The 15,411-nt window shown below is 39.6% G+C and overlaps 1 protein-coding gene across 1 annotated transcript in view; it reads left to right on the plus strand.

Moving 5' to 3' along the window:
- Positions 1–15,411, plus strand: part of Atg3 (Autophagy-related protein 3) — a 51,140-nt gene that overhangs the window by 25,322 nt on the left and 10,407 nt on the right. The window contains exons 5-6 of the mRNA XM_067147874.2: positions 2,769–2,924; positions 8,640–8,767. Coding sequence (XP_067003975.2) covers positions 2,769–2,924; positions 8,640–8,767 — 284 coding nt within the window. The remainder of the gene's footprint in view (positions 1–2,768; positions 2,925–8,639; positions 8,768–15,411) is intronic.

Here is a 15,411-nt window from a genome sequence, read left to right on the forward strand (position 1 = left end):
TAGGCTATTACATAATCAGTAATCATGAGATATTATAATTTTGTATAATAGCCAGGTGTAATTGTTATAATCTAAAGCAGAAGTGTGAGATGTTTTAGCCATATTCTTGAGAGTAAAGAGTTAGTTACCTCATCCAGCCCTAAATGGACAGTTGGATGGAAAAAGATCCTTGGGTACACCTAGACTTCACTCGAGAGAGCAAGCATCTTGTGATCTTCAGGATGATGAAGTGAAGCGTTATTCAGTCTATATGAGTATAAACAACCTGTTCGATGGTGAATGAGATACAACCAAGAATCCTCAAAATATCTACTGGTTGCATATGTGTATTTAGAAAATAAGTGGTACAAATTTTGTCCAGTAAATAATTATGTAAACAATGTTTGACTACCATTTCGTTCTCATTCTTTCTTAAAAGAATGATATACCAGTAAATCTATGTATATAAAATAAGAGTTTTGTCTGTACATTGCTCAGAATATGAAAAGTGGTATTTCTATATCGATCCTGTCCAAAGTAACAAGAAAATGCCCTTTTTACTTTTCCGTAATTTGTCTGTATGTATGCATGTACATGCATCACGAGAAAACGGCTGAAGAGAATTTGATGAAAATCAATATGCAAACTCGATAGATGAGCCATTACAATCTAGGCTATAAAACATTTTACTCACGCTGAGTGAAATGGTAGTTTAAGGGAAGGCCTAAAATTCAATTCACTGGGCGAGTTGGCCGTGCGCGTAGAGGCGCGCGGCTGTGTGCTTGCATCCGGGAGGTAGTAGGTTCGAATCCCACTATCAGCAGCCCTGAAGATAGTTTTCCGTGGTTTCCCATTTTCACACCAGGCAAATGCTGGGGCTGAACCTTAAGGCCACGACCGCTTCCTTCCAACTCCTAGGCCTTTTCTATCCCATCGTCGCCATAAGACCTATCTGTGTCGGTGTGACGTAAAGCCCCTAGCAAAAAAAATTTTCAATTCTCAAATATTTATATTATTAGTGGTCCTATCGATAAATACTACATAACTAAAGTTATATAGAATTAAATTTCTGATCATTTACGTCATACATTTTTGCCGTACTGGCTATGATAACACAGATACTCATGAATTTGTATTTTTATTGCTAAGTCTATATCAACGCCGAGCCATGAGAAAATGGGTTAACAGAATTTAATGAAAATCGGTATATACAGTCGGGGAATAAGAAACTACAGTCTAAGCTATAAGCAGTTTCATTCTCCCTGGATGAAATTGTAGTTTAGGGGAAGGTGCCTAAAATTTAATATTTAAATACTTATGTTATTGGTCCTATCGAAGTATTATATAACAAAAGTTATACAGAATAAATTTCCGATCATTTATATTTTATTCGGTTTTACCGTATCGACTATGATAAGAGTGGTATTTCAGAGTCAGAAGAAAACTAAATGTGAAGTCCTACAATATCGAACACGGATAACATTGATCAATAATAATTGCATTGACCATTGTTTGTTGTGATGTTCTTTGTCTCTTGCTGCCACTAAACTCCAATAGATGGGATTACTGCTGAGTTCCGAGTATAACAGCCTGACTTAATATTGGCGGGAAATAGCTGGGGAGTTAGGAAGCTTTCTTCTTTAGCATGCCATTCCTCTGGTTCATACATTTTCTGATACTGCTGGTACATAACACACTGGTTCATCATAGTATTCCAGCTATTCAATCCCTTCTCTGACGCGCTGTTTTGAATGAGCAGTGTGCACACTTAGGCCTAAGGCAGAGGCTCACTTAGTAGTATTATGACCTGGTCCAGAATTACTATTTACGCCTATTCCAAAGTATAGCACCACAGTTCACTAAATAACTTAAAAATCAACCCTGAAAAGAGCCGTTTCTTAAGAAGAGCTTCTTCCTCTTCACATTTATTAAATTTTACATTCATTTTATTCCAAATTAGCAGTGAAGAGGGGGTTTCTCTTCTGGCTTGGAGGAAAAATTTGCCTAAAGTCACATAGATTTTTCCACCGCCGGTGTAGTCAAGTGAGATTTTCCAACTCATCGGGTACTTCTAGAAAAAAGATCAGTAAAAGGGCATAGTTTTTGCCCTGGGACTCTCCGCTACTCGAACCCCCCGCCGAAAAAAGACGAAGATTGTTCATGGATCACGGCCATCTGCAAGCTTGATTGTTTCACCTCTGGAACTTTGGACTGTTAGATCGGCCGTGTAGTATTGTTTGTTAAAAGTGAGAAAATGTGGTTTTTTTTTCCATTTGATAGAGTATTTCATATGAAAGCATTACTTTTAATCGTGCCATTCCTACTGACGTCATTGTAATGACCTGTGTTCATTTCAGTTGGGAAAACCACTAAGACAGTCTTTCTGAGAATGTAAAAAGGCAGGTATCTGCCATTATAGCGAAAACTCCCCAACCTGATTGTGACTGATGCAGGCAAGCAGGCCTATCATTCCAATGAAAATTTCTTAACCCAGTCTTCATATGAGAAAAGACGTTTGGTGACTTCCCCGTCACGTTTCTAGGATAACGTTAAGAGTTATGCAATTTAATACAATCCTGCACACAACATGTACACTACCTAACGTAGAATTCTGTATACAATGTAATTCCGTAGCGAAGCACGGGTACATCAGCTAGTTTTTAATCAACAAGCAATAATGATTTTAATCCATTGTTAACATAGACCATATCCTTTACTGTATATTAGTTTGTATTACTTTACCAGCCTATCAGGAAATTTTTTAAAGATAATTTTCTTGTATATTGCAGGCTACTTTGAAGACATCTGACAATGCCAAGAAGGATGCTGCTGAGTCTAGTTCTCAAGCTGGAGGAGAAATTATCCATACTAGAACCTATGACCTGCATATAACTTATGATAAATATTATCAAACTCCTCGTCTGTGGCTTTTTGGTTATGATGAAGTAAGTTTGAAATGTGTTAAGCATACTCATCTCCAAAGCAATTAAAACTAATTAGTGAGAGATGAATAGTGAAAGACGTGGGGTTAGGATGTATACAAGTTTTAGCTAAGGATAGCACAAGGAAAGAACTGGATTGTAGGTATATAACACGAGGTAGATAGCTGGTTCATATCGCTGGATCCCTGTGGAATTATTAACACAAATATATTTATGCAACTTAAAAGCATACGAAATACACAATAAAGAAACACTCCTACATATATTTACACACACACACAAGAAATTCATATCGTGCTAGATGCACCGACTATGTCATTGTCTTTCGTTACGCAACCGTCTTGCAGACGTAGGGTAGCGGCAGGAAATAGCAGGTCGTTTACCTCGCCTACCTAGTGGACAGTGGTACTACAAAGGAGCACTATCCTAATCTGGTGAGGGCATGCTAAATTCAAGTGAAACCAAAGCAGCAAAGTTAAGTCTGGTACTAGTGAACAAACAAATAGTGATTACAGGTCTTTAACTTTGTCTGATTTCAAAATATCCACATTAACAAACCAAACACTCTCAAACCGTCTAAGGGGAAAGTATATTAGTAATATAAAAAGTAACAAAAGAGACTAGCTCTCTCTCCATCAAACCCATTTCTTCTAGATCTACTTTTCTCATCCTTTACGAGATCCTTTCTGCTTCCCAGCTTCACCAAGTGGTGGTGATTATTTTTTTATGAGGTAGCACAACTAGGCAACCATCCTCTATATAACACTAATCAGAGAGGAAAAATGGAAGGGGTACGCGAATAATCCCTGCCACCGAATAATCCCCGCACCCTAACCTTAGGAAGGCCCATTTTGAAAAAAAAAAATGCCAACATTGACTCAAATAAAAACCCCACCCCAATGTAGTGCCTCAAATATTTTTAAAAAAAGATGCGGGGATTATTCGCGTAAATACGGTACTTTGTGACGTGGCAAGTGTTTACATTTCTGAAGTACGAGACAAGTGCCATGGCGAGAAATTGTATAAGGATAGAGTGACTGTATTGTGTTGTCATGCAGAAGGAAGTGAGAGACTTTTCCCTCTCGTCATAGGAAAGTTCGATTAGCCATGATATTTTAAGGGCATCGGGTACTTTCTGTGCAAGTACAGGACATCTAAAATGCATACAGTACAGTAATTCAATGAAAAAAGCACTTGCACATGGGAGCCAGCATAGATTTCTCCTTGTCTTTGAATTGTGCTTCTTTTTCTTTCTTTCTTTCTTTCTTTCTTTCTTTCTTTGTGAGAGGTTATGTTTGTCAGTGAGTTATCCAAGTGCATTATTTGAATACTCTAAATGCACCTTCTTGGATCCACTTTGGAAATAGTTTTTTTTTCCTTTTTTTTTTTTTCCATGGCATTTGAGAGGTTTAAACTGTGAATCAAGGTTAACTGCATGCAGTAACGTACCTTAGAATATTTTGTAACGCGGCAAGGGTTGGCACTTCTGAATTACGAATTGGCGGTTAATTCGAAATCATGTAATTTGAAGTCCGATTTTTTAGTCCCAACGACTTTGAATTAACAAGGTTTTACTGTAACACTGTCCATTTAAAACTAAAGGGTATGTATAGTCATATTAAAACTAGAATGTGTTTCAATTCGTGTGGGTCATCTTCGGTTAGTGATTGCAGGAGAAAGTCTTATCATTCATGAAATAAAGTATGTTGGATAAGAAAATACGATGAAAAAAAATTTAGACTCGGTTTCTAACGATTTAAAGATAAGAGGTATAGAACTAAACGAGGCCACAACACTAGTTGCAAATCGAGGATTGTGGCGACGTTTAGTAAACTCTCAGAGGCTTGCAGACTGAACGCTGAAAGGCATAACAGTCTATAATGATAATGTATGTATGTATGACATATAAAAAAGATTTTTTTAAAAATAGGAATATGTTTTGTTCTTCATAGTCTAGAAAAATGTTCTTGTATGAATTTGGTGGGTAGTGAATATTATAAGTCTCTTGTTGAGAGATCCAGATCCATTGCTGGTTGTAAGTTAAACAAGGCTGGAAGGAATTTCTCTCATGTTTATACAATGGTCAGTGTGTTTCTAATTACATGAGAATCAGTATGAAACGTTTAATATGATAATTGCTGTTGGTATTGCCTGGAGGGCGGGGCCCGCTTTTCCATGTATTGTTCTCGTCGGCTTGCTTACCTGTGAGTTTCTGGGAGATGCAGGGAGAATGTTCCGTCTCTAGCCACATCGCGAATATGCTGGTACACATCACCCGAGATATAAAAAGAGAGGCTAGCCACAAACAATCAGTTATTGTTGGCACTGGACTCGCGGTCAGTGTTGTACTCCATAGCGGAGTCAGTGTTTGACTCAGTCAGTGTGAGACTCAGTGTGTTGGGTATCGGTGACTGGGCTGAGGGTGACAGAGGTGTTGGTTGTCGGTCCCACCGAGGTGTGCACGAGTTGTGTTGGAGTGTCCAGAGAGTGGCTGGACTATGGACGGCCTCATTGAAATCAGATGGACGCAGGGTCTGGCCTCTCCTGATCAACAATTTTTGCTTGATATACACACTCAAAAGTTTTTCGGTAGTTGATGAACTGTGGATACACGTCGACATTCATATCCAGGCATCTCTTAGTCAAAACATTCAAAGAGAAAAGAGCCTCACCTGTTTCCAGTCCGTTTCTAAAACCAAACTGGGTATGACCAGTTTGGTGTTTACATTTTGCGTTGATACAGGTGTCAGTGGTACGTAAATGAAAATGAAATGGCGTATAGCTTTTAGTGCTGGGAGTGTCCGAGGACATGTTCGGCTTGCCAGGTGCAGTTCTTGTGATTTGACGCCCATAGGCGACCTGTGCATCGTGATGAGGATGAAATGATGATAAAGACGACGCATACGCCCAGCCCCGTGCCAGCAAAATTGACCAGCGATGGTTAAAATTCCCGATCCTGCCGGGAATCAAACCTGGGAATTTGTGACCAAAGGTCGACACACTAACCATTTAGCCATGGAGTCGGACTGTGGTATGGTATGGCATGGGAGATTAGGCTGATCATGCGATAATCATCATAATGGGATGCATTAGTCTTTTCTTTAGTCAGGGTAACAAAAGTTTATCTTAACCAGTCGGTTGGAATTCTTTCAGTTTTATATACTCTGTTGAATAGTGCAATTAGAAGTTGTAGGCCTTTAGCATCATCTTGAGCAATGAGTTTGAGAGTATCTGTATGTATCTGATCCAGGCCCTCAGCTTGACCATTCTTTTTGAGCTTGATTGTATATAATATTTCCTCTTTTGTTATGTCAGGACTTGCTCAGTTGCCTTCGTGAATACAGGGTGGTTTGTCTGACTGTACATCTTAGGTAGATTTTCAACATATTCCTTCCAGCACTTCAGCTTTTTTTTCAGATCCCACCAAGGTAAAATGATTGGCATCCCTCATTATAGCTTTATATGGCTTGAGGTATTTCCCTGCAGGTTCCTTGATTTTCTTATGGATGTTAAATAAATCATGTTTCTCCTGGAGTTATTCTATATCTCTGCGTCTTTCCACCAGCCAAAGTTCTGTTGCCTCCCTGCATTTTCTCCTCACTGACCTGTTCAACTCTTCACACTGATCTGTATCCCTGTGCTTCAGTTTCTGTCTTTCTTCCACAAGTTGTGATATTCATCTGTCATTGATGGCGGCTTGAATATACAATGTCAGTTTCTCGAGTATCCCTTGTGATTCAATTTCAATGATTCCTGCACTGTTTACTGCACTCATCTGCTCTTCAAGCTTCAAGGTTGTCAAGTCTCTTTATATCAGTATGCCTAATTTTTTCAGAGCATCTGGTCTTGATAAAGCAATGTAGTTTGAAATCCATGATGACCAAATTGTGTCTGGTAGGTTTTAGCTGCTTTCACAAACCTTTGCAGATGACATTTAATGAGAATGAAGTCTACCTGGTTCTTGATCACCTGATGGAGCATAAACCTGGACAGTGTTCATGACATGATTTTCAATTTTCAATGGGGAGTGAAAACCGTGACTTCATGAGATTAGATGAGAGCAGCACAGCTACTCCATACTGATGTTCAGGATCACCACAACTAGAGTAATATATAGGATAATATATATACCCCATGTTTAGTCTTTTGTGTCCCTGGTCCAGGCCATCTAACTTCCCTCAGGCCCAAAATCTTGATCTCTTCACCGGGCGAGTTGGCCGTGTGGTTAGGGGCGCGCAGCTATGAACTTGCATCCGGGAGATAGTGGGTTTGAATCCCACTGTCAATAGCCCTGAAGATGGTTTTCCGTGGTTTCCCATTTTCACATCAGGCTGTACCTTAAGGCCACGGCCGCTTCCTTCCCACTCCTAACCCTTTTTCTATTCCATCGTTGACATAAAACCTGTCTGTGTCGGTGTGAAGTAAAGCTACTAGCAAAAAAAAAAAAAAAAAAATCTCAGTCTCTAGATGCTGCATTTCTGCTTAAATATTTGCAAGCTTTCCAGCCATATATCTAGTATAAACTTGCACTTTCCGTATAGCAACGCTTGTTCTTTTGTTGTGAATTTGGAATTTATCTCTAATTGTGTTCAGGGGAATTCCTAGCACCCTCTCCCCACTTAAGGGATGCCCTAGACTGAGGGCCGTTGCTTTAGTAATTCTAGCAATAACCATATGTAATGTTTTGGGAAGATAGCGCAGTAGGACTTGCGCTTCCTTTCTGTGCTACCGTATGGGAACCATAGAGGCTGCTGCAGCTGCACTTCTGTTGTAGTGCCACTAGTGAAGTCCATCCTCACATGCTACTATGTGGTACTGCTGAAGCTGCTGCCCTCCACCAGGAAATGTCCACTCAACGCTAGACAATGTGCTACCTCCTCCATCAGCTCTGCTGTACCGAAGTTCATCTTCTCCGCTTTCACTGATGACGAGGAACCTTTTAGTCATGTTGAACCCGAGTTCAGGGCTGCCTCTTCCACCATTTACACTGTACTGATATTCTCCACTATAGATGATATTGAGGTTTTCACTCATTACCCTGAGCTAGGGCCCTCTATATTTATGACCCCTAGAAAGAGTGTGTCCCATTATTATTAAGCCCCCAGAAAATGGGTTGGTCTGTGGGTCCATTTTTGGTGTGTCTGAACCAGCCCACATATTTGTGGGTCCCATATGCGCCATCTGGGGATGCATCCTCTTGAGGTTAAGAGGCTCCCCTGAGGGCACTGAAATCGCCACTGCTCAACTTTTGTATGCTGAAGATCTTTCATACACCTAAACCTTTCAATAAATGTTCTGCAATGGTGAAAAGCAAGCATCAAAATCTGTCTGAGATTAGCTCGCACAAATGCAGGCACCTACTGGGAACTTATTATAATATATTGTTGTTGCACCTGCTAAAACTGCTATGTCATAATATTTTTGGAAATATACTGACCTGTAGCACATATATTAAGAGCGAGAATTCTTTGACAATTGTCGTACAATATTGAACTTTATATGACAGAACCTTACCAGCCAAAGTTCTGAGCTAAAATATGTCACATAGCGACTTTTGCAGGCGCAACGACGATATACTAAAACTGGATCTTTCGATGATCATCTTTGGATAGTCATTGTTACTATTCAGGTTTAAAACTTACTCAAAAATAGTTGATAGAACTCTGTCATCCATAACTTACTTATTTGTCATTATTCTTGAATATGTTTGTTTTACAGAACCGCAAACCTCTGACTGTAGAGCAGATGTATGAAGATGTTAGTCAAGATCATGCAAAGAAGACTGTAACCATGGAAACTCACCCTCATGTACCAGGGCCACCAATGGCTTCTGTCCACCCATGCAAGTAAGTCTAGATTTCGTTAAATTATTACTGAGTAAGTGGCTGTGCAGTTTGGGTCATGTAGCTATCAGCTTACATTCGGAAGATAGTGGGTTTGAACCCCGCTGTCGGCAGCCCTGAAAATGGTTTTCCGTGGTTTTCCATTTTCACACCAGGCAAATGCTGAAGCTGTACTTTAATTAAGGCCACAGTCGCTTCCTTCCCACTCCTAGCCCTTCCCTATCCAATCTTCACCATAATACCTCTCTCTGTCAGTGCAACATAAAGCAGATTGTAAAAAAGTTAAATTATTCATAATAGTATATGAAGTATTTGCATACATGAGTACAGCAATTTTATAGCTGTGTTCAAAGTGTTTGCGTGAAGGTAAAGGATAACTTTTTTTTAAATAATGCAGTTCTCCAATCCATCTTACCTCACTATATTCCATCCCACTCTTACAATCAATTACGTATTAACCTTCCCTCTAAAGACTGCCCGGCCTTTGAGATTCAACCTACCAATCTCACAGCAAACCAGGCCATCTCTCCATGCTCAACTTGGTCATCACGCATATCATCTCACCACAGCATCAGCATGCTCACATACTGTGTGAGCATTAAGGTGGTGTTTGATTGGCCCGGTTTGGAGCAGTTGTCTACACTACCCTATCCCGGACAAATCTCTTCAGCACGTCATAATTAGCACATCCTACACCATCCTAATCCATTTCTCAGCCATTTTTATGCCACACTCCTCCCTCCAAAGCAAAATGAATGAGTCCTGTATATCTCGAAACATGACCGACCTACTTAATCTCTCTTTTGAGTTAAATATCACCAAATTGTTCTCTTTACACCTACCCAGTTCAGTACCTGCTCATTTGTGTCCAATTGACACATCTCTTTAGGCATTCTTCTACCAAACAAGTGGCTGTGGAGTTTGGGTCACGCAGCTGTGAGCTTGTATTTGAGATATAGGGGTTCGAACCCCACTGTCGGCACCCCTGAAGATGGTTTACAGTGGTTTCCCATTTTCACACCAGGCAGATGCTGAGGCTGTACCTTAATTAAGGCCACAACTGCTTGCTTCCCACTCCTAGCCCTTTGCTATCCCATCGTCACCATACGACCTGTGTTTGTCGGTGCGACATAAAGCAAATTAAAGAAAGGAACTCTTCTACACACTCCTCAAAGAAAGTTTAGCATATTGCCATTGCATGGAACCTAGCATGTGGCGAGGAGTACAGACTGTGTTGTAGTGCTGGGATATTTAATCCATTTTATTGAATCAATTTATTTAATTCTGTTCACGTTACCGAGTTGATAGAATGATCTGATCCACGGCACATTATAGTCACCGTTCCTATTATATCTGTGTGTGCTGGTAGGCAACAACTTTCAATGCTTACCACTCCCATCTGGTCTTCATTCTATGAACTGCTTTCCTATTCATGTCATTCAGCATTCAGATTCAGGTTTCTCTTGCATCCATCTCTTCTCGTCAAGTTCTGATGTTACAAAGCCTTTCCCCCAACATTGACATCACCATTAAATAAGTATACAGAATTAGATTTTAAAATATCTTTCCATATGCAGCCGGTGATCTCGTGATTCGATGTTGAAGTCTTATGCAATGTTTCAGTGTTTGAACTGAGAGAATGCTCAGCATTTCTTCTCTATATAGAACAGATATTTCTGACTGGTTACCCACCCCAACAATGAAACAGAAAAATTCAAAAGAACACCACAAACGTAACTGAATAAATAGGCCCACAAATATCCTAAAAAACGAAAACTAAGTGTAAAATATGAAAAATAAATTAGGCTCTAAATTCTTAGCATCTGGAGTATGCTCATCATCCAGATTCTTTCTTGTATCGATATTCATAGAATTGTTAGTTCCATTAGTGGTAATCATTACAATTTCAATTGCAAAATGGGAACTGATAAATGTTGATGGTGTAGTCAGATCATCAATCACCAAATCTACTTGAGTGGTGTTAAGAGTATGCAAGCCACTGGATGCCACGGTAAATAACCACCAGCTGACGCAGAACTGCTAGGTCATATTTCCACCTTCTGGCGCTGTTGTAGTACACCTTTCAAAACGCACAAGACACTGATGCCGAAGTCACCGCCAGCCAACTTGTTATGCTTCTTTAGTGTCTAGTGGGGCTCAGCTTGTTCTTTCCATATCAGATCGCATCAAAATCATCATGTTGAAGCAGCAGAATATGAAGCAAATGGTCGTTACCAACTTCGTTTACATGAATCATGATGTTCTTTCTAGATTGTGGTGAATGTTCCAAGAAACCCATTCAGTAGCATATTGACCTCAAGTGGGCCGGCCGTGCAAAACAAAAGCTGTCCAAAACCACTACATGCGCATATCTGCACAGAGACCTCTTCAGCACACAGCAACCAGTCTGCACAACAAACTCTGAGAAGAGACAGAAGTTGTGTGCCCAAGCTGTGCGAAATAGACTCCACAATGGGGGGATAGAGGTCTAGCAGACCACACATGGTGCTTCCACTACACCAACATCACAGAGCTGCTCGTGTCGGGTGGGGTAGAACACACCAGCATTGTAAATGAGATTATTAGATGTGAACTCCGTTTACCAACAAAGTGCGCATTGATTTTCTCCCTGATGTCAACTCTGTTCTGAGCCCTGACAGCACTCCCTGTGACCATTTTGCACATCTCAATTCTGAATCTCGGTGTTGGGTTTCGCCACGGCAAAGCAAAACAGTCGGTGATCCATGAAGCCTCCACTCTAGGGACGTGCAAGTTCGACGAGTTGGGTCACAGGTTTTTATAGTGGACTGGTATCAGTATAGTTTAAACGTAGAAAGTAATCATCATTTCCTACCCAAAATTACGTAAATATTCCGCAACAGAATGTCAAGAGATTTAAGATATTGGCATATTCATCAAGATACATTGATCATTATTTCATTTCATCCTAAATTAAATAACTATCCTAGTATTCCTACACTGCATCAAATGAAAACTCTCTGAAAAGTTTCATTTATGGAAGGATTTTCCGTTTAATGACTACTAAATGACTTCGAATAACAACTACATAATGAACAAATTAATAGCAACACAAACGGATATAGAAGGGAAAAATGAGTGTTACGTTAATTCGAAATAAACACCTAACTTCTTGCTCTTGTTACAAAAAGGAATTACAACATCATCAATCAAGAGAAATCGGAAAACAAAAGAGACGAAGTGTCTCGCTGCTGAAGACTTACAGTGAAAGATCTATTATCCATCACACATTTTAAAATAAATAACTGCGAATCACTGAATCATCCACGTCAAAAATGTTGTTCCTACTTAAATATGTCGTAGTATTCTGTCACTCTCATATCATCGCATTATTTATCGGTAAACTGTCTACCTAGCAACTTGAAAACACCGTTATTCTAAACTCATAAATCATCGCACATGCAAGAGAAATGTTTGAAAGACACAGGATTGTAGCATAATATATCATCCATCAATATCATGCACTTAAAAGACAAACTCGATCCTCTCGGACATTCATCGAAGTCTGCACCTAGATAGAGGACATCAAGAGACACTGCAGCATCTACAATAACCTTCTCTAACTACGTTGATTCTGCGCCACCGGATTCCATTGCGAAGTTCGGCCTGAAATAACTACATCAGCACTAGGCACCAACTCGAATGATCTACCAAAAAAAAATATCCAACTAGCAAAGAAATGATTTACTTACCGTTGGAGATCGTATTCCCTTTAAGACATGACCCAATATTCTTATGTTACTGTTCATTTTGTGAAGATCCTAGCATCCCCTTGATACTGTGCGCTCTGGTCTATATTGTATTTAAATAGGATAAATGTGACGACCATCTATCAGTGTTCACGAGTACGAAATCCTTTAACATTATCCTAAATACAGCCTCGTGCCTAAATAAATCATTCTTCATAACGACATTAAAATTCACGCATGACCAACACAATTCCTAACGTCAAGACCTTCATCAGGACCTTCACATTGCATCATCTTAAAATACGTAATCCTAATGACACGTCTATAACCATCCACATTTCATTATCCGTATACATATTTTCAAAGATCCTACCGTATCAAACACCTTATCAAGTCACACAAAACGTCATGCACGGCGAATTCACAATACCTAGGAAAACAACCTATTCAGGCACTTCACGTCAAAGACTACTAAATATGTTGCCGCATTAACACCATATCACCACAATAATATCGCAATTTCATTATCAAACACCGTATTCTGCACAAGCACATAATATCTGAGGACCATAGAATCGCACGTCGCAAATACTGAGCTCCTCCGAGGTATTTTGAGCCATGAGTTAGGTTAACGTTCATCACAATAACATTATTACGGCACCAGTACCATCGATGCCGAAAAATCATTCTGTAAAACCTTGCTAGAATACATTAAAAGAAAACTCACACGACCCATCGCATATTATCACAACATAGATCGAATCACCGCACTAGACGCAACGATCATAATCAACACAACGCAATGATTAATAAATAACGGTCGCCTTCAAGTTGAAAATTATACATGTCATAAATCGACATAAAAAATGAATACTACTCTACATCTAAAATAAGCAACTACATGGCGGAATATGTAGATGATATTTAAATACTCATCCTGGGTTGTTGCTCCACGACGGTGTCACCTTCCATGTTCAGCTCTCCATTATTAATATTTATCCGTTAGTGTCCATCACATTCCTGGCCAGATCCTTCGAGGTCCCTCTATTTTAGTTGTTCATGTTAATACGTGTTGTCATCTCATATCTGTGTTCAATAATCGTCGGTTCCATGTTACCTGAAACTCAGAAATGTCTATTAGGACAGGGTCATACACCTTGATACAATTTCACAGTTCAATCAACACACTTGCCTTTACGTTTTCGATAACAAGATATCTTGTTTTACAATATAATATTTGTTTATAATATGCCGATATCACGTTATATATATCTCTTCAAAACAATCTTTCTCCCCACGAATTTTACGATTCCGATCCTTCTAAGACACACAGATTGAGAGTCAACTTCCACAGAGACAAAAAAAAACAAATTCTACATCAGTATAATAATCGCAGACGGTTTGCTTTTCATAATTCTTCTGTGCTTCCAGCTCTCATGTGTTTTTGACAATTGAAAACATTTGACACATAATGCGTAACGATCTCGTATAAATCAGCTGTACCGGCAAAGGAACTTGTTTAATAATTGCTGCCTCGTATTTAGGTTAGTAATCGACAGTTTCATTCTCCATCTCGATCGTCGAATCGTGCAAGACTAGATGCACAAGGTATGGCCCTCTCATATAAACTTTGCTTATTCCAAATTATTCACACATTTCATGGCCCTCAGTAATATTCTGTCATTGACATTTTCTGCCGTTCATACGCATTTCAGTAACTTTACTTGAGGAATGTGTATTATTCATTTAATCCTGCCTTATGTTTCACGATGTTTTATTATCTACCAATATTTTGCGAGGCACCACGGGGTTTAGAACTTGTTATCAATTCGCCGATATCTTCAATTCAGCGATGCTGTTCACATAATTAGACAAGTCATCTGAATTCAAATTCTCTTGGACGTATGATGACCAGACATAAGATTTCATTGACATTATTTCTCAACATAAACTTCCAATGTGTTCACCAACCTCATCCTGACATACATTGGAAGGTTATAGTTCACATATGGAAGGGGTGAAGGGAAATGTCCTTCGCTATAGAGCGTCTCCAACAGCTTGGAGGTTTTGTTTTGTTGTTCTGTTCTGGGAAGAGATAGTGTTTGGTCACTGTACACAACTGGTGTCAATCCAAGGGAATATGACTGCACAGGGGAACTTGCACAACATTATTCACAACATTATCCAACCCACGGTATTGTACTTTGTAGCCACAATAGGCAAAGGATTCGCTCTCCATGATAATGCTTGACCCTGTCAAGTGGAAGCTCTGAATGCATATCTGATTGTGCATGGTTTTCCATGCTGGATATGAAGGATGGACTAGCGAGTGTGTTCCTCTGGCATGAATTGCATATAAAATGTGTGGTCGTTCCTCAAAAGAGCTATTTCCTGCATCCTCAACCACCAGTAACGATTCAGGCTCTCATCTAGGCTAACCTTGAGGAATGAGACAACTTGCATCAAGACATGCTCAGTAACAGTCTTCGAGCTCGTTGAGGTCTGACACATTACTGACAGTTCGTATTGGAAGTGCCATAGAGTTAAAACATGTATGGGTGAAAAAACTTCATCTTATTACATGATATCTTGTATTGAATAGGAAGATTGCAATAAATTATCTTGTAAGAGTTCAACAGTCTGTACAGAATGAAATTCATAACCTGTAATTGAACAACTATTGCAGTCAACTGAGACTTTTGGAAGGGTAGCTCCTGTTAGAGATGCTCCTGTAATGTCTGGTCCAGTTGAAGCTGTTTTGGGCACTGTTCAGAATAATACTCGTATTAATAGATGGACACTTGCCCAGCTGTCAGTGAATATTCCATATCAGTACATTTCACCTGTACCAACTGCAGTTAAACCAGCAACTCCATGAACGTGATTTCAATGCTTGTGTGACATTTTGTCAGTGGGCAT

Source organism: Anabrus simplex, chromosome 1 (genome assembly GCF_040414725.1).
Source record: "Anabrus simplex isolate iqAnaSimp1 chromosome 1, ASM4041472v1, whole genome shotgun sequence".
Taxonomy (NCBI): Eukaryota; Metazoa; Arthropoda; class Insecta; order Orthoptera; family Tettigoniidae; genus Anabrus; species Anabrus simplex.